The 25,938-nt window shown below is 36.5% G+C and overlaps 1 protein-coding gene across 4 annotated transcripts in view; it reads left to right on the top strand.

The window, feature by feature from the left end:
* Positions 1-24,980, top strand: part of gulp1a (GULP PTB domain containing engulfment adaptor 1a) — a 113,761-nt gene extending 88,781 nt beyond the window's left edge. For 3 of the 4 annotated variants that reach the window (XM_042494466.1, XM_042494464.1, XM_042494465.1), the window contains 9 exons: positions 733-794; positions 6,458-6,529; positions 10,637-10,735; positions 10,874-11,011; positions 11,185-11,301; positions 12,515-12,601; positions 14,061-14,199; positions 15,008-15,102; positions 24,167-24,980. In XM_042494466.1, coding sequence (XP_042350400.1) covers positions 733-794; positions 6,458-6,529; positions 10,637-10,735; positions 10,874-11,011; positions 11,185-11,301; positions 12,515-12,601; positions 14,061-14,199; positions 15,008-15,102; positions 24,167-24,238 — 881 coding nt within the window. In that variant the 3' untranslated portion in view covers positions 24,239-24,980. Of the gene's footprint in view, positions 1-732; positions 795-6,457; positions 6,530-10,636; positions 10,736-10,873; positions 11,012-11,184; positions 11,302-12,514; positions 12,602-13,648; positions 13,880-14,060; positions 14,200-15,007; positions 15,103-24,166 lie in introns of all 4 variants that reach the window. The other variant, XM_042494467.1, reaches the window with a different exon arrangement.
* Positions 24,981-25,938: the final 958 nt, after the last annotated feature.

Raw genomic sequence — 25,938 nt, 5'->3', positions numbered from 1 at the left:
TACACTATATTTGGGGTATTTACACTTCTTTAGTTTGTCAAAAATGAAGCTGTTATATTGCTCTCTCTTTAAAGCCGGACTCCATTAAGTATAACAGCGATTTAACATTGCTGAACACAGGAGCTGCTGATCTACTGCGACCTACATCACTTATTTCATTTGTGTTGTTATATGACTTTTGTGTTTAAAAAGATTAGTTTGAAGTCACTAAAGTCACAGAATAACACAAACTGACAAATGGACTGAAGTAGCTGTAGACCAGCAGTGTTCAGTGAGCTAAAATTACTGTTTTTCTCAGTGGAGTCTGGTGGCTTTGAGAGCATACATGGGAAATTGAAGCGTTTAATGACTTTCCCATTGAAATGAGCTGTCTGATGGAAAGGTAAAGTGATTAAAATATTCTCAATAGAGCGAATAATTAAACAGATATAGATTTTTAAATGTAGGACGTCTTTTAGGTGGCTAAAATGTGTTTTTCTGCTGCCCCCCATCCACAGTAGTACATTGCTTAGCTTCAGTGTCAGTACTCCAGCCTGCTTCTACAAACTGGGGGCGTGACAACTGACTTCTACTGCACTGAACATACTGTCTATGTATAAGTACCCCACTCAACCCTACTTCAAAAAATCCAGACTGTCCCTTTAACTACTGATGTTGATTGTACCTCTGCCATATTAAAAGAGACTGTTGATTCAGAGTGCTTTACTGAGTGAGCTGTTTGTGTCATTCCAGATAAATCATGGATGCACACCCCGGAAGCACTGGCCAAGCATTACATCCCCTACAATGCCAAGGTATGTTCCACCATCAGACTGTGGCAGAGCTTTGTGACTGCACACAGAAACAGCAGAGGGGCTTTTGCAGCCAAACAATGCTGAGGGGCTTTAATAACAGTGTTTAAACTGGAAGACAGAAACCAAACAGAATCCCTCCTTTTGTGGCTACCACTCTCCTGTTCATTTGCTCACGCTCTGTCAGACCTGCCGAACCCACACGTCGCAGATGCAGGTGTCCCATGATGCATTTTTCCCGAGATAAACAGGCCTTTTAATGAAGCAGGAGCTCAAAGTCTGTTGGAACACACCCATTACATCATTTGATTTCGGAAAATACTTTATTTAAGAACTTAGAAATATTTGGATGTTCAGTGTTATATGACTTTTCTTTGGATGCCACCACACCTTCAGAAAGAACTGCTTTTGATGTATATTCTAGTATTTATCAGATGGAGCAGCTGTTTTTCCCTCGGTGCTGTGACGGGAGAAAGTCGTACTTGTCAAACTTTAATTTGAAAGTCTCTCTCTGTTTTCTTGATTTGTTTATTTATTAATGAGAGCGTGAGTGTTGGGTGTGTTTATGAAAAGCAGCTCACGCTTCTGTCAGATCCAGCCTGAACTGGTCTTGCCACGAGAGCTTGAAATGAAACGGCGCGCTCCAAAAGCGGCCTGTGACAAAACACTTTTAAAAAGATTTTTTTTTTTCAAATCTCAGACAAACATGTCTTGAAGGAAGCCTGTCGAACTTAGGGAGCACTTCCCTGTCTGTCAGATGGGTTTTCTGCTTCATTTCCACAAAGAGTTTTCTCTCCTGTGAGCCACTGAATCTGTCAGCCTGCATCCTGAGCTTCAGAAATGTTATGATGGAACTACCGTATCCCCCAAAACTGCCGGAGCTGCGGTACTGTATGCAGCAAAGTAGCAGGCAGAACTGGCAGAGGACACATCTCTAGAATCAAAGCAGTACTGTCAGTTCCCGTACTGTCTGCATATTGTCTGCTTTCGCTGATGAGTTGCCTGTCTGGCTAAATTTGCTGAGATCTGAGTACACTACTCATCACTGGAGGAATTGGAGGGAATGAGTCAGCCAAAGTGCTGAGGCGGCGTGGCCTGTTCTCCCTGGTTTTAAAGTGCTCCGAATAGTTGAAAATAAGCTTAGTTATTAATTTACTGCAGTCTTCTAGCTAGTTAAAACAGAGAAGGATCCCCCCCCCCCCAGAAAAGCTTGAATTTTTAAATTATTTGATTCACTGATTCAAAGAAGTCATAAAAATATCGTGTCTTGAATCATTTTTGATTTTATGGCACGACCAACCTGCAATGTTTTCATTTTCTCTTGATCCTTGAGGTTTTGCTCCAGGCTCTCTTAAACTAAGATGAGGAGTGTAATTACGAATGAGAACACTAAAGTCATGTTGTCTCTGTTTTTCAATTTAAAGTTAGAAACATAGACTTTGTATTTCTTAAGTTAGTTTTAATATCTTTAGACTTGTCTGGTAAACTTTGACTACTACTATTAAACAGAAAAAGACACTTGTAAAGGATTGAGTCATTCAAAAAAACCATTAAGATCCTCATTTTGGGAAATAACAGTTATGCTTTTAGGACTGTAACTTTATTTTTGTAACTCACTAATTAATCATTTTCTCATTTAATTAATTAGTTGTTTAGTCTATAAAATGTCGGTAAAAAGGTGAAAAATTCTAATTTTCCAAAACTCAAGGTGACGTCTGTGTTCTTTTACCAACAGTCCAAAGATATTTAATTTCCAATTATCTGTAACTGACAAAAGAGGAATCATTTTGTGGCACCCTATCAAATGATTGTTTCATCTATAAAGGCCTCATTCTACAGGTTGCTTATTTTCTGAAAAAATTTTCATTGAAAGAATTTTTTAATTTTGGTAGACTTTCAGGAATTATTTAGGGAAATAAGAGCTAAAGTTCAAAAACTTCTCTGCAGTCAGAGTTTATAAAAGCTGAAATTACCTTAAAAGAACTGCTCTATTTGAAATAAAATGTGGTGAAAATGTAATGAGTTTGCAAAATAAATACATTTTAGATTTAAAAAAAAAGAAAAGCACCAGTTTTGAAATTCATGGCCAATATCAATACTGATTTTTCTACAATGTAGCTGATAGCTGATACTGATACCAATACAGATACCAATGTTTTTTTTAATATATTCTTGTGTATTTTGTTAGTTGTTTCCTCTTTTGTGCAAGGGAAACAAAGAAATCTACACTATAGAAAATAATGCTTTTAAAGTTATCCAGTCCTTCATTACACTATCTTTAAATGAGCACAAATTCAGCCATACAAATTTATTAAACAACCTTCAAAGTAGCCTTTCACGTGAAACACACCTTTTTTTCAATACTTGTGTTTACTGAGTTATGCTTGAACACATCATAATGTAACCTAGACAAAAAAAATGATGTGAGACAACGACAACAAACATCTGCCACAGCCATTAGTGAATATCATCTTATTTGTCAACAGGCTGATGGCAGTGAACAAGAAGAACATCAGTTGATACCAATATTCTGCTGCTAATTCAGTGCATCCATATAAATACATAAAGAAATTAGAAGGGATAAGATTTGAGGGCACATTGGGACAACTTGAGTATGTAATAATCTTTGCTACGGCCCTGCTTGAAAGCACCTCTTTCACAGAGAATACATTAGGTATTCTGCAGTGCTCAGTGATGCTACATTGATACCAGAACTGCAACGATTATATGATTAATGGTTTAGTCAAGCGACAGAAAATTAATCAGCAAACTTTTGATAACTAATAAATCATTTTAGTCATTTTTCAAGCAAAAACGCCAAACATTATCTGGTGTCAGCTTTTTAAATGTGACTGTTCGCTGCTTCTGCTTTCTTTGTCATATACAAAAAAAGGTAATATCTTTGGGTTTGGGGCTGTTGGTTTAATAAAATAAGCTACTGAAATACATTTCTTTGGGCTGCTAGGAATTATTACAGGCATTTTTTATTGGTTTATTGGCAAAATGATTAGTCAGGATTATAATGAGATTGATTAATTAAAAAAAAATGTGCTAGTTGCTGCCCAAATTGATACTGAGGGACCGCATGTGTATTGAGGGACCGCATGTGTATTAAGAGACCTTCCAGCACCACCTGCCTCTACAAATATTGCCAAATATTTACCCTGTCATTAGCAGCAATCAGTGTTTGCGAGTCCATTTTACTGTTTTGAATTTGATTAGTTTTATTTTACGAGGTGAGATTAGATTATAGCTCAGTGCTCTGCCACTTCTTTCAACATGTCCACATGCATTTATTGTGCAAATCTGCTTGTGGTGTTTTTGAATGAGTTCCTGCTGATTTCTGTAATCGGCATTGACCTCTGGACTGTAGGAGGAAGGAGAATATTGAGAGGTGAATTCCTGAGCTGGTGGGCTCAGTATGTCTGCCATCGACAGTCATATCACATTCAAAAGTCATTTAAATTGCACGACACAGACACACTTTCTAAAATTGTGTCCCAAAAAATGATCAAACCTTTCACTCAAGAGTGAGCTGTGCATAGACAATGAAGGTGGAAGTGAGTGCAGTTTTCACTCCTCGTTGTATCATCTCAATTAACTTTTCAGACCTGCCACGGGGTCGAAATTTCTGGGTGTGCATATTTTGTTAGATTATTTTTTTTGTGCACAGTTCCCTTTAAGCTAACTCCTGATTCTCACCATGGGGACTGAGGGTCAGGGGTGGTTCGTCTTTCAGCTGCATGCACCGCTTGATGGATGAGCTTCCGAGTTTGGTCTACCTTCGCGAAACCTCCCCAGTCGAAGCTCAGAATTCGCTGGTCAGGAACGAGTGCTCCTCCTTTCTATTCCGAGCATCTGTCAGTGGTGCTCTCAGACATGTCCTTAAGTGTGTGGAGTGCATTTGTCACACCGGCACAGAGTGCTGACACTTTCGTATAAAGCCTCAATCTGTTCCCTGGCTCTATTGATAACTGCCATTGTGCTGTTGTTTCTCCTGCCTCATCGCATTTAGACACATGGATAGAAGTTGAAGGTTTTGTGTTGACATTGGCTGTTATTTATCAAATATTTTTAGAAATAGATATAGCAGGTTTAATAAGCTAAACATTATAAACATTCTTTTGTTTTTTTTTTGTTTTTTTTTTTACATAACATTAGCATTTTTATGTGTCCTTCTGTAAGTCCATGCCTTCCTCGTCAATGTGATATCTCAGGAACACCTCAGGGAATTTCTTCAAATTTGGCTCAAAAGTCTACTTTGAGTAACAGATGAACGGATTAGAATTCATTTAATTAGAACACTTTTTTGGCCATTACTCATGACATATTTCGGGGGGGGGGGCAAGTTGAGTGTTCCACAGAGGCATACAACTGCAAGGTCGTAAAATTTTAGTTTGAAAATGAATCAGTGGACATAAAATTTGGGTTGACTTTTTGGAGTTGTGTTCCCAGTCAGGTCTAAAATTATGGACCCACAAAGGGTTTTAGGCCTTGTATGCCTTTGTGTCAGCTGTCGTGATTTGAGATAAACAATAGTATGCATTATTAATCTTCATTATTAATCTCCTCAAGGCCTTCTATCCTAGAAGGCCTTGAAGGTCATCCTAGAAGGCCTTGAGGAAGATTTCTCAAATTTGGAATTGGATGGTCGAAGTTCAAGGTCACTGTGACTTCACAAAACTTTTTCACAGACACGGCTGTAAACTGTAAGTGCAACTTGACTGGTTCACTGAGGCATACAACTGTGAGGCTATAATTCTAGTTTAATGCTGGCATGAACATGCTGCTTCACAAAATGTCAGAATAAAACTCTTGCTAATGTCCAAGTCCATTAAATGCCCTTAACAGACGTGGCTTATAGAGTATAGCATGATTCCATATAAATAATATACATGACAATTTGTGTGCAAGCCAGGCTGTAAGACTACCTGGACATTAGCAAAGCCGAGTCATGGAAAGCTTCACACAGACTCTGTTGTGTCATCCGGACAATCCATGTCAGTCTGAGCTGTTTGCTGAGCCCCAATGGGAGACACTGTTATTTTGGGTTTTTTTCCAACCTTTAAGGGACTGACACCAGTGTTTATGAAGTCTGATATTGGAACAGGCTCCACACATTAAGCTCAGGAGGCACTGAAGCAGTGTGTCTGACTGGAACAATTACTGTTGCTGCTGCCAGATGGAAAACACCATGTTTAGGCACAAAGGTTAATGGCTCCATCTGTTGGAGAGCAGCTGAAGTGCTCCTCCAGTGTGTGCATATGTGCGTGTTTGTGCATTTGCAGACATACATTCCTCAAAAGTCTGCCTAAAATGATAAATTGATGTTTCTGAAGGATGTGAGGATGAATAATTTTGATAAAAATGCTAGCTACATTTGAATTTTGAATAAAAAATACCAGATAATATCGACTGAAATGTCATCAGTGATTGGTATGTAAATTAAGAGTTCTGTCATTTTATGACCAAAACACTATTTCACAATTTACTCTGACTGGCTTGATTTGTGAACACTGTTTATCGTGTCTAATGAAAGCATACTTCTTATTAAAGTCCCTTTTATCATTTCTTTGTGACCTTTATGGTCCAAACACCTGCTTTTATGCAACATATTATATGTCTTTGTTGTCACATCATAAAATGTTTTTCTGTTCTCTTTCCAGTTCCTTGGAAACACAGAGGTTGAAGCCCCGAAAGGCACAGAAGTTGTGAAGGATGCCGTCAGAAAGCTAAAGGTAAAGCCAGTCCTCAGGGTGAGCTGTAGCCTGAAGGATAGGAGAGTTTGTTCTTGAGTGACCGGATTGGATAGGAGACTCGGAGCAGGGGAGGTGGGAGTGAGTGACAAATGCTCCCCTCCCTCATCAGTTACCAGCAAGGTGCCCTTGGAGTTTTTCAGCAAGTGTGGATGTCTATAACTGCTGGATAAGCACAGCAGTTTGCTCAGTCAACCTTCCCTGGGTAGATGTAGTAGTATTCAAGAAAAGGGATATTTATATGCCATTGAACCTGTTGTTTCTCACCCTGAACTGAATTCTCTCAACCATAACTTTTTCTTAAAATACCAACATAGCACTTTGACTTAATAAGCCAATTTTATTGAAGCACGGGTACTTTAAAACACACTTACAGAACTCAGTGACACATCATAAAAACTCTTGACACTTAATATTCCCCACCACTGATTCTGAGTGTGAATAAATGATCTAATTAGATCCGAGAGCCTAAATTTGCATATTAATGGGAAAGAATTGATCTTTTTTTTTTTTTTAGATCTATATAATCCTATAATATAAAGTTACACTGTGTTAATTCCACCTGTGTAAGAGAAGTGCACTACATTATTTGCTGATTAATGCATTGATTTAAGTGGCACTTTTAACAATGGTTCAAATTACTTTATATAATGTGAAAGGTGTCGCTGTGGTAACTTCCCACAGAGAATTATCACCAATGAATGAATGAAGGCTGATGCTGCTCTGTCAGCTCCATATGTAAATAGGCAGCTGTTTGCTTTAAATTGTGCTTCAAATCTGCATTAAATGATTCTTTTTGGCCACTTTGGTGAAACAAACTGTAAACACAACATTGAAATTGATATGGCAAATGTGTGAAAGCCCAGACATACCACCCAACATCAAAGAATTTTGGCCAACTGTTGCGTTGCCTCATGTCGCCTTTGTCTCAGCCAAAATGTTGCACTTGAACTCACCAGAAAGACTACAGCAAATAGCCAACTAGCATGTATTTTCTGCGCCTGGATGAGAAGAAATACTATTTTATACCAGCAGGCAGCGATAGTCCGACAGTCCAAAGGGAAACCAAAAGACCGACAGGATGGATTCCTGATGCATCATCAGTGTATCTGGTCTCCAATCATATACAAACAACTAATTATGGCGTGTGTAATAGTTGCAGGGTACATTTCTAAACTGGTATTTATATCGTCCAGCTTCGCTATGAGAGAATTAAAAAGCTTGTGTACCCTCGACATCTAATTTTCCGTATGAGTGCTTCTTGTTGATTCGATCATAATGATGGAATGAGCACATCTGGCTGTAAAACAAACAAAAAAACAAAAAAAAACAATGTGATGTGAATGCCACAATTTAGATTGAGTGCCTGTGGTCATATCAGAACCATCCATTTAGTTATTTTAGTGGGTTTGGTTTGACTATCTATCTTTAAAAAAGACCTGACACTTCTGACCTGTATGAGAGGAAATAACTGAGTGAGAGCAGGTGAAAGTAGTCTGTATCCATCATTAAAAAAGGGAAACCAGGCGACCGTCACAATTTAAAATGCCAGTTAGCCAGTTAGCACACTAACAATGCAACTTGATTTTGAAAGACCAAATTACATTTACTGTTCACCAGCGAACAATAACACAAGCTATTAAAAAACATTTCTGCTAAAGAGGTCACTCATCAACATGCTCAGTGAGGTGCAACACCAAATCAACATGCTGAATCAGCTGGAAAAAAGGCAACAAAGTCTCACTGACAACCTGACATTGAACAATGGCTTACCGTCAGCTTGGTGTGTCACAGCCCAACGACACTTTTAGCTCTGTGATTGGTCTCCACCAGCTCTTGAGAAATGTCTCTCATTAGCAGCGAAATGTTCCACGGTGTTCACCAGGTAGTGTGTGCTGTTTGATGCTGGACAGGTTAAGGTAAATTCCTCTTCATCCATAGCCTTATGCACATCTTCATATCCAAACCGTCATTAAAACTCTCCAATATCAGATTAAGTATTGAACGTAAGATAGTATAGCACCAAAATTTAAACATTTATTCACAGTAACAGTGAGACAGCAGTGCCACCATGTGGCCAAACAGGAGAAAATCACTTGCGTTCAGTATGCTGTGAATTAAAACCTTCTTTAGGCTTATAAGAGAAAAATATCAGATTTTTTTAGTTTTTTGTTACAGATCATTGTTTGACACCAGAACAGTGTTAAAAAGCAAAGTCTGAGAAATACTGGATATTTCAGTGTTTAATGAAATGAAATTTGACAGGGTGTAATGTAGTCCCTGGTCACCATAGAGCAGAGGTATGTCCTTAAGGATTAAGGTTAAAGTGCAGCAAACACTCTCCTTTCTCACAGCTCCTTGGTAATGTGGCTGTGCTCACTGCCTGCTGGCCTCGCCTCTGTCTTCTCCTGCCAAGAGTTGAATCTGTGAGGCCGCTTGTAGGGGAGGACTGTTTTCCCAAACCCGTACCTCTATTGTTACATTACATTTGATCTCCAAAGCCTGTTTGGAGACCAAGGCTCCATGGTTACTCTCCCAGATACACTGGCAATCAGGACAGGCTTAGTTATTGTTTCAGAGATCACATGAGGAAAATGGAGGGACAGCCCTTGAAGGCATGTGTATACGGTTTAGGTCAAATACTGGAATCTCATATCAGTTAGATTATGTGTGTTTTTACTCCAGCAAGATAAATCTCTTTAAAACAAACACTCACAGTAGTGTTCTCTCTGTGTGTCTGTTCATGTTTATATCTGCAAGCCCTGAAAAGTAAATGTCTTAAATTATATAAGCTTGACTCAAGGCCGTAAAAAAAGCTCGATTACAGCAGAATTTTTACCATAAGTTTGAAGTCCCATCGTGTTAGACACACACACACACACACACACATACACATAAATATATAACATTGAAAAGTCAAATGTTAGAGCCACAGACTCAGTCCTCTTACATTTTCTATAGTGGATACTTCCTAAACATTTACATATATAGATATAAATAAATAGAAATGTTTGTAAGGTATTATCATCCTCCTGCAGGTTTCCTTATATACAGTGATACACTGTCTCCTTAACTGACAGTGTTCACTCCCCTTCTAACTGACACTTTGATTGGTTATTGACCCAGTCTCACTGCCAAGTCCTGTTGGTATTTATGTCAGTTGGCAACATCACCGTGAAAGACTCAAATTGTTTTTTGGCAGTGCTTGAAGGAGTGACCCACAGCATGATTCACAGATTCCTTTAATTCCCCCTGGAGTCTTCTGTAAAACACTTAACCTTAATGATAATATCCCCATTGCCCTTTAAAGAGAACATGCTGCAGTTGTATTTCCAAGTACGTCTGTGGTGTTCTGCGCTTTTTCTTAATTTATGGAAGTACTTTCAGGTTGGGCAAAATGCAAGAGACACTTTTAAAGCTGCACACTTTTATATTTTTACTTTGATATGGATCAAATGACTGTTGTGATTTGAAAGTACACACTCATACTGACCAACCTTCAGAGAAATTTCATCCCTCTCAGCCACTCCAAGTCCTAAACAATGTCACATCTTCCTTTAGCTTATTATATCAGTGTTACAGCATGAGGCTCTGATAAACCCACCGCACATTACCTGCTCAGCACCAACAGCAAATAGACAAATTTAGCTGTAAGCTCGTGAACATAGTGAAGCATTTAGCAGCTGAAGAGCCAGATACTTTCCCTCAGGAGCTGGTGGAGATCAAAACAGAGCTAAAAAAAAAGCATAAAAAACACATTAAAAAATTATTTAGAATTTCAGTGGCTAAAGGTCAAGCAACTATGAGGTAGTCATTTTTTTTTTAAGTCACTAGAGGACTCTTTAAAGTTGCCTAATCTAGTGAAAGTACCTAAATTGGCAACACTGAGAGACATATATATTTTTTTATTTAAGCTTGTTGTGGTTCCCTTGTGGCCAAAGAAATCAGCAGTTTTAAAGGTGTGGGTGTCATGTTTTGACAGGGTTCGTTACAAGGCTTCTGCTTGTACCGTTTATTTTTTGCATTATCAGAGCACTAACAGGACAGAATAATCCATTTTTTGCTGAATCTGGTTTGTCTCACCGGCAGTTTCAGAGACATATCAAGAAGTCAGAGGGACAGAAGACCCCCAAAGTGGAATTACAGATCTCCATTTATGGTGTGAAGATCTTAGACCCCAAGACAAAAGTAAGTCCAAAGATTAGAGATGTTGTTTCATCACCTGAAGTTGCACTGTCAAAAATACACCATGCACTTGTGGGAAAAGAAGGTGTTTGTAGTCAACATGAAGTGAATAAATAATAAATGTGTTGTTTTGTTTCCCAGGATGTGCAGCATAACTGTCAGTTACACCGGATATCCTTCTGCGCGGATGACAAAACCGATAAAAGGATATTTACTTTCATCTGCAAAGACTCAGAGTCCAACAAACACCTCTGCTACGTGTTTGACAGTGAAAAGTGTGTAAGTGCCTCCTGCTTCCTTGTCTTCTCAGTGAGACAAATGTAGAGCACAATCGACGTAAGGTTAGAATTATAGTACATGTGTTGGATTTGATACTATGCCTTCATTTCTTTATAAGCTGTAGTGACATTTAGGTAAATATCATGAGCATGTCTGTTGCTCCCTTGCTGCAGGCGGAAGAGATAACCCTTACCATCGGCCAGGCCTTCGACTTGGCCTACAAGAAGTTCCTGGAGTCTGGAGGCAAAGATGTGGAGACCAGGAAACAGATCGGAAGCCTACAGAAAAGAGTACGTCTCACATCCTGTTGATTTTTAGCTTGTTTGCTCTCACATGGTCTGTAATTCACTTTAAAAACTCGTACCACTGTGCTGACACATTGATATATTTGTTAATTAATGCAAGGCTTGTTTCTATTGACTGCTTTCAATTATGCAGTGTGGACAATTAAGCTGCGTTGATGAAGAATGTCAGTAATGAATATCAATGAGCCGTGTTGTTACAGACCCAGCACCCTGCTCAAAGTGTGCAGCTCTCCCACTGTATTTGGTTAAATGGTGATTCATTAAAACATTCGTATAAGGCTTGATTTAATGAAGTTCAAAAAGTGGTAGCTGTGCACAGATTTTATTTGTAGTTTAAGGTTAATTTATAGTGATTTCTCAAATGGTTGTCATTTTGGTGCTTTAGATACGTGGAAAAAGCTTTTAAAAACATATTAAATGAATCAAAGGGAAAGACCAAGGAATCAAAGAACAGGGGTCTGATTTTGTGAACCCACAGGATGTTTGTTCTGGTTTTTTTAATCCCAAATTAGCTTTATTTTATTGTAGTGTTGAGTGTAAAGGTTCTGATTGGAGCCACAAAGCACCAAGAAAAATGGGTTTCTTCAATTTAAATGCTTCATTTTCACGATGATGAAGATAGGGATTATGTGATAATTGCCATGGTTCTAAAACAAGAGAGAAACAAATTTACAAAGACTGCAAAGCAAAACATGAATTTGCTTTAAGTTATGTGCAATATTTCAAATTTAAAGTGCCATAAACACTTCAATAATGATCAAATCAATATTGCAACTTAAACTAATCAATAAAACAGGATCACTCACATTTGTAGGTGAAACAAAATACACATGGCAAACATCGCCTCTCCATCTAGGTGACAGCAGGCCTCTGCAGACAAAGAGAGTGAGGTCTCTGCCCAGGCCTCTATTTGTAGAGTGTAAGTGTAGAGGTAAAATTAATTACTAAATTATTAGAAAAAAAAATCACCATTAAATATCAGCGTTGCTCGTTGTACAGTGTGAGAGCAGCAGGAAGGTAGGACCTGCAGAATCGCTCCTTCACACACTTTTGCTAAAGCAGTGTCACTGAAGGAGCTTTCCATTGCAGTCAGAGGGTCACGCGTGGGTCGGGAGTCGCTCTCCAGCAGGGGTGATGGCTTAGCGATCACCCTCCTTTCTCACACCACCTGTACTGAAAGGCTGTTGTTCTCCTGCAGATTCAAGAACTGGAAACAGAAAACTCGGAGCTAAAGCAACAGCTTCAAGATCTTGAGGAGCAGCTGATGATCGCTCATGTGCCACCAGTAAGAACAAACTACTCAAAAACACACATCTTCAGCTCAGAGAGTTAAAAAAATGAAACATATCAAAGCAAGTCTTTGTGACGTCATCTTAACAGCAGCCTTTGTGGCCATAATTAAGGCAAAGTTTTATGTGTTTAAAGTAACATTAACACATGTAGAGTCATGAAGTCAGCAATGTTATGTCTACCATGTAGCAATATCTAATATTAGTTAACATTAGTCACCATAAGCTACTGATCAGACCAGACCAAGTGAGGCTGTAGTTGCAAAACCCCTGAGCAAAGTGAACTTAACAAAGGTGCATTCAGGATATGGCTTTATTTTTGAATATATGTATGGCTTTATTTCGAACCAAAATTAGGACATATAATAAACAAACAAAATAAAAGTACAGTGTATAAGGTAGGAGTATAACTTATATATATCTAACCCTTTCTCACTTTTTTTTCCTTTAACTTATATATTATTTCAACAAATTCCCAAATTTCGTTACAACTAGTGCACAAACAACCATTACCAGTTTACTTACCACTCAATTAAAGAAATAATTGTGGGACAAAGATCTGGTTATGTCATAATTCAGAAGTCATAAGGTCGCATTTTAACTGCAGTGTCTGCAGACAAACTAACTCATTGTGAGGTGACTCTCAAAATGTTTGGGATTCAAATGTTCCACATCAGCCAAAAGTAGGCAACCATTTAATTATAAAAGTTTATCAAATTTAAGCTTGCAAGTATTCAAATTGTTTTTCAGGACAGCTGGCTTTCTAGATATTGCCTCTGTGATTAAATGCCTTGCCTCTGACTCTGGTTTGGACTGACCAAAGCAGTCTGGAGGGAGACTGCGGGGGTCTAAGCTGTGTCTGAAGCAAAGCAATTACACACCTGATTGGTCTGATGAGGATTGTGATACATTCACTATGTAACTGGGACAAATGCCAGTACTTGTGACAGCCTCCTGTGAATGCATTACCCAAACCTCTCCCCCTCTACAAGACTGAATGATATTGTGCCTCTGCTCATTGTCTGTCTGCCGTCTTTTCTCAGCCGCTGCACATAAACGCAGCTAATGAAGCGTACATGCTGCAGAGGCCCTCCGCTCTCTTCTGGTGTCACAGCATCAAGTCGCTCTCCTGTCTGGAGATCTCTTCTGTCACACTCACCCCTATGAGCTCGCCGGAGTCTAACTTGTCCAGCGGGCTACTAACTCCTCCGCCTGCCAAACCTGCTCTGCTTCCTCCTAAGCCTACCGAGGGTTTCAGCATCCCGCGGCCTCGCGTAAAAACCCTATGCTTTTTCTTTTTGTCTGCTCTGTCTCTGACCTTGAGGCCTCAGCGTCTCCTGCTTTTGTTTTCTCTGCTTCTTCTCTCGCTTTTGTATTAAAATGGCTTTGTTTGTCTGTGTGCGAGCTGACTCAAGTCTGACCTCAGCTTAACTGTCTCCAAAACTTCATATACAGGCAGGGAGCATCTCCATGAAACCACAATCTACGGATGTTTTTGACATGGTTCCCTTCTCCCCTGTGACACCACTGGTACCCACATTGGCCAGCAACGGCTGCCCACCACCACCACCGACCACATTACCACCAGATATAAGTGAGAGGTTACTTTGTCACTTTCTCGAGGCCAGAAAAACTGATCAGTATCAGGTGACAAGAGGCAGGTTTTCATTAGCCTTCAAACTGTGCAAATTGAAATTGAAAACACAACAATTTTGAAAAATCTCACATTTATCGCAAAAACGTTTTTACACTCACTTGAGGTCGTATTTCAGGCAATTCCAAAAAGCCATATTTTGCAAAACTGCAATGGAAACCCACGTAATAACAATCGACAATATACCAAATTATCTTGTTATAACATGAAACATTTCACTTTATGACATTTTACCAGAGTCATTTAGTTAAATGTTTCTCGATAGAACAAGATAAATAGGTATATTGTCATAACACAAAAGTCTCATGGTATAACCTGAAAACATCTTGTAAAAACGTGAAAAGTATCGAATAAGTTTTCTTGTTATAAAATGTATGTTGTTCTTGTTATAAAAAGTTTCTTACTTTTACATTAAAATATCTTGTAAAAAGGTGAAACGATCTTGCTATAACATGAAGATGTCTTGTTAAAACATGAAAACATATATTAACAAAAAACTATTCATGTAATTACCTGATACTGATGAGTATTTTTTTTCTTTTTTTTTTTTACCTCGTCTGGCATTTCTATACTTCCGTAGCTTTCCAGTCACATGGTTTACAGGTTTTGATTAGTTCTCGAGCTCCTGTAAGATCTATTTTGTAGAACTAAAGGATTAGGGTTGTTCACTTTAAATATTTGGAGCATTGCATATATCTGTTGAAGCTTTTCGGTCAGTGTGATGTTTATCTACTGTCTGGGTTTGTAGGGAAAGACCTGTTTGGGGCTGAGCCATTTGATCCGTTCACCTGCGGCTCAGCTGACTTCCCTCCAGATATTCAATCAAAGCTGGATGAGATGCAGGTGAGTAAACATTTGTGATTGAAGGCTCATACACACCAACCCAACATCAAAGAATCAGTCGTGATGAAGGCAAATTGCTATGTTGCCTCACACCACCTGTGTCTTAGCCAAAATGTTGCAAATGAGCACACCGCAAAGACTACAGCCAACAGCCTTTTCGCAAGTACATTCTTTGGCTGTGTGAAGGGAAATAGCTCTCTATAACAGCAGGTCGACATAGTATAGTATAGTATAGTATAGTATAGAATGTTGTCCAAAATTCATGAAAAACTACATAGTATAGTATGTCATCAAAAAATAATGAAAAACATATGACATGTCGTCAAAACATCATCAAAAATGTCATAGTATAGTATGTTGTCCATCATCAAAACGACATAGTATAGTATGTCATCCAAAAATCACAAAAAACTTCATAATAGAGTATGTCGTCAAAAAATCACCAAAAATGATGTAGTACAGTTTGTCTTCTAAAAATGATCAAAAACAACAAAGTATAGCATGCCGACCAAAAATCATTAAAACAACCACATACAATCGCATGTCATCCAAAAGTCCCAAAAACGTCCCACATTGGTCGTGAAAACATCACTAAAAATGACATAGTATAGTATATTGTCCAATAATAATCAAAATCGACCTAGAATAGTATGTCATCAAAATTTTTTAAAAAAAAAGTCATAGCATAGTATGTCAAAATAAACACATCAAAAACAACGTAATATAGTATGTTGTCAAAAAATCACCAAAAAGGACATAATGTAGTATTTCCTCCAAAAATCATCCAAGACATCACAGTATAGCATGTTGTCCAAAAAGGACAAAAAATGACATAGTATAGTTTTTTGTCAAAATATCACAAAAACATAGAATAGTATGTCATCATTTTTTTAAAAAAAAAAAAGTCATAGCATAGTATGTCAAAAAAACATCAAAAACAAAATAAGAACTCAGAATAAACGCCATAGTATAGTAACAATCTAAAAAAAATGTCATAGTATAGTATGCCCCCAAAACATCACCAAAAACAACAAAGTGTAGTATGTCATCCAAAAATCACAAATAACATCATAGTATAGTATGTCTGTAAAAAAAACAGGAAAAAAAAGTCATAGTATCATTTGTCATTCAAAAATCACAAAAAAGTCATAGTATAGTATGTTGACCAAAGCTTGTCAAAAAACCACATACCATAATATATCTTCAAAAATGACATAATATAGTATGTCGTTCAAAAATCAGAAAAAATGCTGTAGAATAGTATGTAAAATCAGTAAAATCAACACAGAATATTATGTCATGCAAAAATCATCCAAAAGTATAGTATGTTGTCAAAATATCACCAGAAATGACACAGTAAAGAATGTCATCCAAAAATCATTAAAAAATATACTAAAACACTAAAAACGACAAAGTGAAGTATTTCCTCGAAATATCATCAAAAACAACATATATAACATATATGTCATCCAAAAATCAGCAAAAATGAAAAAGTGAAGTATGTTGTCAAAGCAATCAGAAAAAATGTCATAGTATAGTATGTTGTCCAAAAATCACAAATAATATACAATATATAGAACAGTATGTTGACCAAAAATCGTCAAAAACCACATACCATATCATCCAAAAAAATCATCAAAAAAGACATAGTATAGTATGTCGTCCAAAAACCACAAAAAAACGTCATAATATAGTATGGCAAAAAAAAAAAAAAAAAAAACCATCAAAAAGATATAGTATGTATAGTATAGTATAATATAGTGTGTTGTCAAAAATGTCATAGTAAAGTATGTCTTCCAAAATGGCCCAAAAATGCACAAAAACATCATAGTGTAGTACATCGTCCAAAATCTCGCAAAAACAGCATAGTATAGAATGTCATCCAAAATGGCCCCAACACACAAAAGCCTCTTAGTGTAGTATGTCGTCCAAAATCGCACAAAAACATCATATCATGAAATGTTGTCCAAATGGCCCAAAAAAAACTGTAGTGTAGGCCCCAACACACAAAAGCCTCTTAGTATAGTATGTCATCAAAAATTGCACAAAAATGTCATAGGATAGTATGCCATCCAAAATCGCACAAAGACTTCTTAGTGTAGATTGTTGTACAAATTGGTCCAAAGAGAGACACGTCATAGAATACAAAGTGGAAAAAAAGACCAAAGAAGTCATAATTTAGCAGCTGAAAAATGGCCAAAAACGCCATACTATGGGCGGTGCAGTGGCGTCATGGTTAGCTGTGTTGCCTCACAGCTAGAAGGTCCCTGGTTCGAGACCCGGTTGGAAGGGGCGAACTGGCAAACTGTCCAGGGTGTACCCCGCCTTCCGCCCGATGACACCTGGGATTGGCTCCAGCCCCCCCACGACAAGTGGTTACAGAAAATGACTGACTGACGCCATACTATAGTATGTCAAAAAAATCTAATTTTGACATGTCGTTAAAATGATTGAAATCGACATATTATATTATATTATAGCTTGCAAGGTTGCGTAATAGTATACAAAGTGGAATAAAAGGCCAAAAGAGGCCAAAAACGGCCAAAAACGTCATAATTTGGCGTGGCAAAAAATGGCCAAGAAAGCCATGATATCAAAAAATGACAAATTTTGATATATCCTAAAAATGTCTGAAAACAACTTATCATGACTTCTTCTGTCCAAGAAGAGGGATCCCTTATCATCCTCTACCACTCTTACTGAGGTTTCTTCCTTTTTTTTTCCCCCTGTTACAGGGGTTCTTCTCCAGGAGTTTTTCCTTGGGTGATGTGAGGGTCTAAGTGTAACGCCCTCTGAGACAAACCATGTTTTGTGATAATGGGCTCAATAAATAAAATTGACTTGAATTGACTTAAAGATGTGTCATAGTATACAAAGTGGAAATAAAGGCCAAAAACGCCCAAAACATCATAATTTAGCATGATGAAAAAAATGCCAAAAAAGCCAAAGTATAGTGTGTCGAAAAATTTCAAATTTTGTAAAATTTTGACTTGTCCTAAAATCTAAAGATATGTCATAGTATACAAAGTGGAAATAAAGGCCAAATACATCAGAATTTAGCATGTCGAAAATCATAAAATTTGACATATCCTAAAAATGGCTTAAAATGACGTTTTATAGCTTGTAAATGTGTGTCACAATAAACAAAGTGAAAACAAAGGCCAAAAAAGGGCCAAAAACGTCATAATTTAGCATGTTGAAAAAATTGCCAAAAAAGCCATAGTATAGCATGTTTAAAACCTCAAATTTTGACAAGTCCTAAAAATAGCTGAAAACAACTTATTATAGCTTGTAAATGTGTGTCATAGTATACAAAGTGGGAATAAAGGCCAAATACATCATAATTTAGCATGTCGAAAAAATTGCCAAAAAAGCCATAGTATAGTATGTCGAAAATTTCAAATTCTGACATCTCCAAAAAATGGCTTAAAAGGACTTTTCATAGCTTGTAAAGGTGTATCACAATATACAAAGTGAAAACAAAGGCCAATAAAGGCCAAAAACATCATAATTTAGCATGTCGAAAAAACTGCCAAAACAGCCATAGTATAGTATGTCGAAAATTTCAAATTCTGGCATCTTCAAAAAATTACTGAAAAGCACTTATTTAGCCCTTATAAATGGGTCATAATATACAAAGTGAAAACAAAGGCCAAAAAAGTCCAAAAAATGTCAAAATTTAGTATGTCAAAAAAATGGCAGAAAAAGCCATAGTATAGTATGTCGAAAAATTCCAAATTCTGACACCTCCAAAAAATGGCTGAAAACGACTTATTGTAGCCCTTAGACAAAGGTCATAATATACAAAGTGAAAACAAAGGCCAAAAAACTGCAAAAAACGTCATAATTTGGCATGTCGAAAAAACGGCAGAAAAAGCCATAGTATAGTATGTCAAAAATGTCACAATTTGACATATCCTAAAAAAATGGCTTAAAATGACTTTTTATAGCTTGGAAAGGTGTATCACAACATACAAAGTGAAAACAAAGGCCAAAAAAGGCCAAAAACTTCACAATAATTTAGCATGTCGAAATAACTGCCAAAAAAGCCATAGTATAGTATGTTGAAAATGTCAAAATTTGACATGTCCTAAAAATAGCTTAAAATGACTTTTTATAGCTTGTAAAGGTGTGTCACAATATACAAAGTGGAAACAAAGGCCAAAAACAGCCAAATACATCATAATTTAGCATGTCAAAAAATTGCCAAAAAAGCCATAGTATAGTATGTCGAACATTTCAAATTGTGACATCTCCAAAAAATGGCTGAAAAACAACTTATTGTAGCCCTTAGAAATAGGTCATAATTTACAAAGTGAAAACAAAGGCCAAAAAAGGGCCAAATACATCATAATTTAGCATGTTGAAAAAATGGCAGAAAAAGCCATAGTATAGCATGTTGAAAACCTCAAATTTTGACAAGTCCAAAAAATAGCTGAAAACAACTTATTATAGCTTGTAAATGTGTGTCATAGTATACAAAGTGGGAATAAAGGCCAAATACATCATAATTTAGCATGTCGAAAAAATTTCCAAAAAAGCCATAGTAGTATGTTGAAAATTTCAAATTCTGGCATCTCCAAAAAATTACTGAAAAGCACTTATGTAGCCCTTATGAATGGGTCATAATATACAAAGTGAAAACAAAGGCCAAAAAAGGCCAAAAACGTCATACGTTAGCATGTCGAAAAAAATGCCAAAAAACCATAGTATAGTATGTCAAAAATGTCAAATTTGACATCTCCAAAAAATGGCTTAAAAGGACTTTTCATAGCTTGTAAAGGTGTATTACAATATACAAAGTGAAAACAAAGGCCAAAAAAGGCCAAAAACATCATAATTTAGCATGTCGAAAAAATTTCCAAAAAAGCCATAGTAGTATGTCGAAAATTTCAAATTCTGGCATCTTCAAAAAATTACTGAAAAGCACTTATGTAGCCCTTATGAATGGGTCATAATATACAAAGTGAAAACAAAGGCCAAAAAAGGCCAAAATCGTCATACGTTAGCATGTCGAAAAAAATGCCAAAACAACCATAGTATAGTATGTCAAAAATGTCAAATTCTGACATCTCCAAAAAATGGCTTAAAAGGACTTTTCATAGCTTCTAAAGGTGTATCACAATATACAAAGTGAAAACAAAGGCCAAAAAAGGCCAAAAATGTCATAATTTAGCATGTGAAAAAAATGGCAGAAAAAGCCATAGTATAGTATGTCGAAAATGTCAAAATGTGACATGTCCTAAAAATAGCTTAGAATGACTTTTTATAGCTTGTAAAGGTGTGTAACAATATACAAAGTTAAAACAAAGGCCAAAAAACCTCAAATGTTGATAAGTCCTAAAAATAGCTTGTAAATGTGTGTCATAGTATACAAAGTGGGAATAAAGGCCAAATACATCATAATTTAGCATGTCGAAAAAATTGCCAAAAAAGCCATAGTATTGAATGTCCAAAAACTTTGACATTACCTCAAAATGTCTGAAAACAATTTTTCATAGCTATTACAGATGCCTGAAAGTATACAAAGTTGAAGTAAAGGCCAAATACATCATAATTCAGCAAGTTGAAAAAATGGCCACAAAAAGCCATAGTATAGTATGTCGAAAAACGTCAAATTTTGACAGGTCCTAAAAGTGGCTGATAACGACTTATTATAGCTTATAGAGATGCATGATCGCATACAATGTTGAAACAAAGGCCAAAACAGACTTAAAACGTCATTAGTTAGCATGTCAAAAGAATTTCCCAAAATTATAGCTTGTAGAGATATTGACAATATACAAATTCTGAAAAAATGGCCCAAAAAGGCCAAAAACATCATATGTCATAGTCATAGTATCTCGAAATATGACAATATATCACATGCCCAAAACACTGCTGGAAACCAAATTTAATTGTATATTGAGACCAGTCTAGTATAAAATGTTGAAAAAAAAAAAAACATCGTAATATTGCAGGTGGAAAAATTGACCGAACACAAATCAAAACATTGCGTGTCCAAAAAACAATTAAAAAACCACATAGTATAGCATGTGGAGACATTCAAAGTATATAATTTCAAAAAAAAAAAAAAGACGTCAAAAAATATCATAATATGACATGTCTAAAAAATTACCAAAAATTCCATGGTATTGTAAGTTAAAATAAAAATCAAAATATGACATGTCCAAAAAACAGCTGAAAACCACATAGTAAAGCATGTCGAGACACGACACAACACATAGTACAGTATGTCCTTTAAAAATACAAAAAAAAGTATTGTAAAAAAAAGTATGTACAGTATGTTGACTAAAATTTGTCAAAAAACACATCCCACAGTATCTCATCCAAAAACCATCAAAAACAACATAGTATACTATGTCACCCAAAAATCATTCCATGTCTCTTATTCTCTTATCTAATTCTGCTATATTATAATGTATAAAACTAGTTAGTAAAAAGTTTAGAACTGAATAATAATAATAATAAATAAATAAATACATATTATTTCTGTGGCGCTTTTATAAACCAGAGCTAAAAAGTGCTTCACAATATGAAACTATAATATAAGAAAACAAATTACAACAATTTGCATAAAATGCAATATGTGTGTCATATGTTACATTCATTGTATTTATATACATTTTAAAAATAAATGTATGTTTCTGTACCTCATGGCAATAAATGGAAGTAAGTGGAAAGTGCATTTATTCTTTTTTTTACAGCCTAACTGATATGTTTGGTAACAAAATAAATGTTATTATTCAGTTTTTACATAAACACAAAAAACACAAACAAACAAACAAAATACCATACACTTGAATATTAAAACATGTCAGTACTCTCTCATGGACTAATTATTATGACTGGTTATTACATCACAGTTTTTAAATTAACTCAGATGTTACTTTGACATTTCTTAACTGATATTCCTTGATTTCGACAGACGCATCTGTCGATGTTGGTTTTACCTGTATCGGGACAACTTCACCTGATTTATCAGTCAAAACGATATATCACTCAACTTTACATGCCTTAATTTGTTCTGCAATAATCTAATCTAAAGCCAAATGATATTTTATGGCATAAATAAAATGAAATATTTGCTCATATCTGTCTGCTCTACTGATATAAGGGTCATATGGTGTTCAGTATCGGCACTGATGTCTGTCAAAAAGCACGACTGATATTTGGGTCAGACCGATAAATAAGCTTATATTTTCTTGGAACAGATAAATCTATATCAGTAGAGACATCTGGCATTTTTCTATTGAAGTTTCTTGCTTCCTATTGACAGCGTTATTTATTTATTTTTTTTCTTTTTCTCACTTTATTTAACAGTGAGAGCCACAAATTTCAACCTAATGGTGGCATCATCATGATTCATCCTGTGGGGCTCATGTACTGTATGTATATTAAAAATGTCCCCACAGTCTGTATAGAGGATGCTCATATGTTTCAGTTGCGATCAAAGTGATGTACTGCGTATGTGTGCATTTAGGCATTTATGAGACACTGCATGAAGACAAAAACGGACACTTGGGGGATGTCAGTACGAATCAGTGCTCCATTGTGGCATGGCAAGTCTGCAACCTGAAAAAATGACATAAAAATGACAAAATCAGAAAAGAAGTCACAGTATAGTATGTTGTTCATAAAATAATGAAAAAAGTCAAGGCAAGGCAGCTTCACTTTCATAGAACATTTCATACAACAGGGCAGTTCAAAGTACTTTACAGAGCACTAAAATATAAAACCATAATAAGACATACAGATTTGTTATGTTTGTTGTCCAAAAACCATCAAAAAATCATCAAAGTATAGTGTCATCTAAAAATAATCAAAAATGACATAATTTAGTATGTCTTCCAAAAATCATCAAAAACAACATACTATAGTACGCTGTCCAAATAGCATCATAAATGACATAGTATAGTATGTCGTCCAAAAATCACAAGACGTCATAGTATAATATCCCCAAAAATCACTACAAGGGACATGATATAGCATGTCGTCGTTCAGTATGTCAAAAAAAAATTCACAGGTTAGTATGTCAAAAAAAATCTCATAGTAAAGTATGTTGAGAACTATGTCCAAATAGTGTGTTGGAAATAATCTCTCAGTATTGTTAATGGTGACAACGGTTCAGTTAACATGAAATCAGACAAATACATTCGAAACATAGTTTCTTCCACATCCACAGCAATCAGTCGTTGTCAGCCGGTCTGTCTGAATAGAAAATAAATGGTTTTAGGAACTAAAAAATCAGCTGCAACTTGTGTGATTAATTTTGCAATATAACTGCTGTTAGTCTTTGCAGGACATTGTCAGTAGGAGGCAGTATTGCACTGACATACTTGTTTAACCTTTTTCTCTCTTTCCTTCTTCTTTCTGAATGCATCTCTTTTCCACCTGTAGCGTCAGAGATGGTTCGTAGTCTTTGCTCTGCTCCTGTGACTGTGGCTGTGTCTTTGCATGCTGCATGCTCTCACACAGCGCGCGATTTCATTTACCTCGTCCACCTTCGCTGAAATGTTCATCGCTCTCTCCTTGGAGATTCGGTATATTGAGCTCGGGGCCTCATTGTCTTTAATTAGCAGTTTGTTTTCTCAGCTCTCTTGCTCTGTAGTTAATGAGCTGTTCTTGTCTCAGATTGGCTCATTAGTTAATGTAAGAAAACACTTTTTTATCACCCGCAGTGTTGATTTTCAGCCAATAAGTGTACTATAGCTTTTGCAACAGACATCACATTTTTGCAATATAAACAATCTTTTGACTGTTTTATTTGACATAAATAAGTTTCACAAGTGTTTCTTCATTAGTTGCATGCTTTTTTTTGTCTCTGCCTGAGTTTATGGTCTTGTACATAACGCATGGCTAAGCATGACGGAACAACAAATGCTGTAATCTGTTTGGTTCAGCATTTCATTCTCTGTTTCCCTCAGAGCTTTATTAACCTTTTCTCTTTCTAATCTGAACACAACCTCCTGTTTTCACCTAAATTGGGACATGTAATCTCAGACTGAGCGTGTCAGTGTGTGTGGTCACAGCTGTTCTCTGACTTTTTTTTTTTTTTTTTCAGGAGGGGTTCAAAATGGGACTAACCCTGGAGGGCACTGTCTTCTCTCTGGACCCGCTCGACAGCCGCTGCTGATGCCAAGAAGATGCTCTTTGTCGCGTACTTTTAACTCGTTTGTATGAAGAAGTGCCAAAATCCACTCCTAGGGTTGAGTCAAGATGTCACACTTTTCATCTTGAGGTTTATATGCATTTGCATTTAGATTGGTTTTTCGATATTTCAAGGTTAACTCAGATCCATTATAGAAAAGAACTATTTTTGTAAAAAAAAAAGAAGTACTTTTGCTTGCACAGTCTATGAGAGATGTAAATAGTGGAATATGTCCAATGGTACACTCTGTGGCAGACTTTTCATATGAGACGTTTGTGTGTATGCACCATTTGAATTCTGTATTGTTAACACATTCCTGTTTGTATGCCAAACACAAGCTGGCGATGAAATTAAATGGAATCTGTATCGTTAATGCAAACTTTTCTGCTTGCCAGTAACATCACATCGCTTATTTTACACAAAGTCACACGTTACGTAGCTAATAATCCAGTCGGATCTTTTTTTTTTCCTCATTGACCTTTCCACGTTTTGTTTTCCATGAGATTTTTGTTTTTTATTTGCATTTCACATGTATGATTTGCCATTTCAGTATTAACTTGTCATATTTTTTACTTTGTCATCATTTTAGTCTCCTCTTTTCTTGCACCAGAAGGCACTTTTTTGGGGGGGCAGTCTCTGTCCATACACAGTACTCTTCCCTTATTTTACTTTTGGTTGCATTGACTTTGCTGTTACAGATATTAAAGAAAATCTTACTGCAAAAAAAGCTACTCGTTGATGTTATTTACATGACTCGATTTTGTGTTTTAAATGTTTTCAATTGAATCTGTATCTATAGGGCCATAAAATGTTGTACAGACATTCATAGTTACCAGATGATGAACCTAACGTGAACAACAGCTACTTTTATGACTAAATACAAACAGTAGTATGCTAAAACTCTGTTCCAATAGGCCTAACTTGTGTTTGTGCTCACAGCAAATGTTTGCATGCTGTCAATGAACTACGATTGCAAACTGATCAAATATTACCCAACAAAAAAAAACATGTTAGCATAGTGACATTAGCATTTAGCTCAAAGCACTGTAAGCACTTAGCTGTAAGCACAACCTTACAATACTAGCATGTCTGTCTAGCTGAAACTTAGAGGGCTGAAAAAACAACACAAACGCCGAAGTGCCAAAAAGCGCAGTTCCTCAAATGGCCACAAGAGGCTGGCTCCAAGAGGGAGTCGATCCCATTAGACGCAAATGCAACATTAAAAAGCAACTACATCTCTACATCTAATTTCAACATTTATGGCAACTGTATGGGGTTTAATTTTTACTAACTCAGCTTTTTACATTTAATTAAGGCTTAAAGTTACGTCTAATAAAGGGTGTGGCTGATATGAGTGACAGGCTTCGGTCTATGAGTCAGATCCAGCCTTTTGTCCTCCACAGCTCCATTCTCTTATCCAAAAATTGTCATAATGTTTAATTCAAGGTTTCAAAACGGCAGCTCACAAACCATCATTTGACGTCACAGTGGCTACACCCATTCTTTTATACAGGCCATTGTGACTACAGTTAGTCTTGCCATAGAAACGTCTGTGATTTTTAATACTGACGAAGTCTCAGGAGCTGCTCACTCTGCTGTTGTCCTACTTCTTCACTTCCATCTGTTCATTTTGTGGTCCAACATCACATTTTTTCATTTGTTTCATTTTTTTTACTTTTTTGCTT

Source organism: Plectropomus leopardus, chromosome 10 (assembly GCF_008729295.1).
Source record: "Plectropomus leopardus isolate mb chromosome 10, YSFRI_Pleo_2.0, whole genome shotgun sequence".
NCBI lineage: Eukaryota > Metazoa > Chordata > Actinopteri > Perciformes > Serranidae > Plectropomus > Plectropomus leopardus.
Note: the sequence above shows the minus strand (reverse complement) of the source record. Positions and strands in the feature narration are given on the sequence as shown.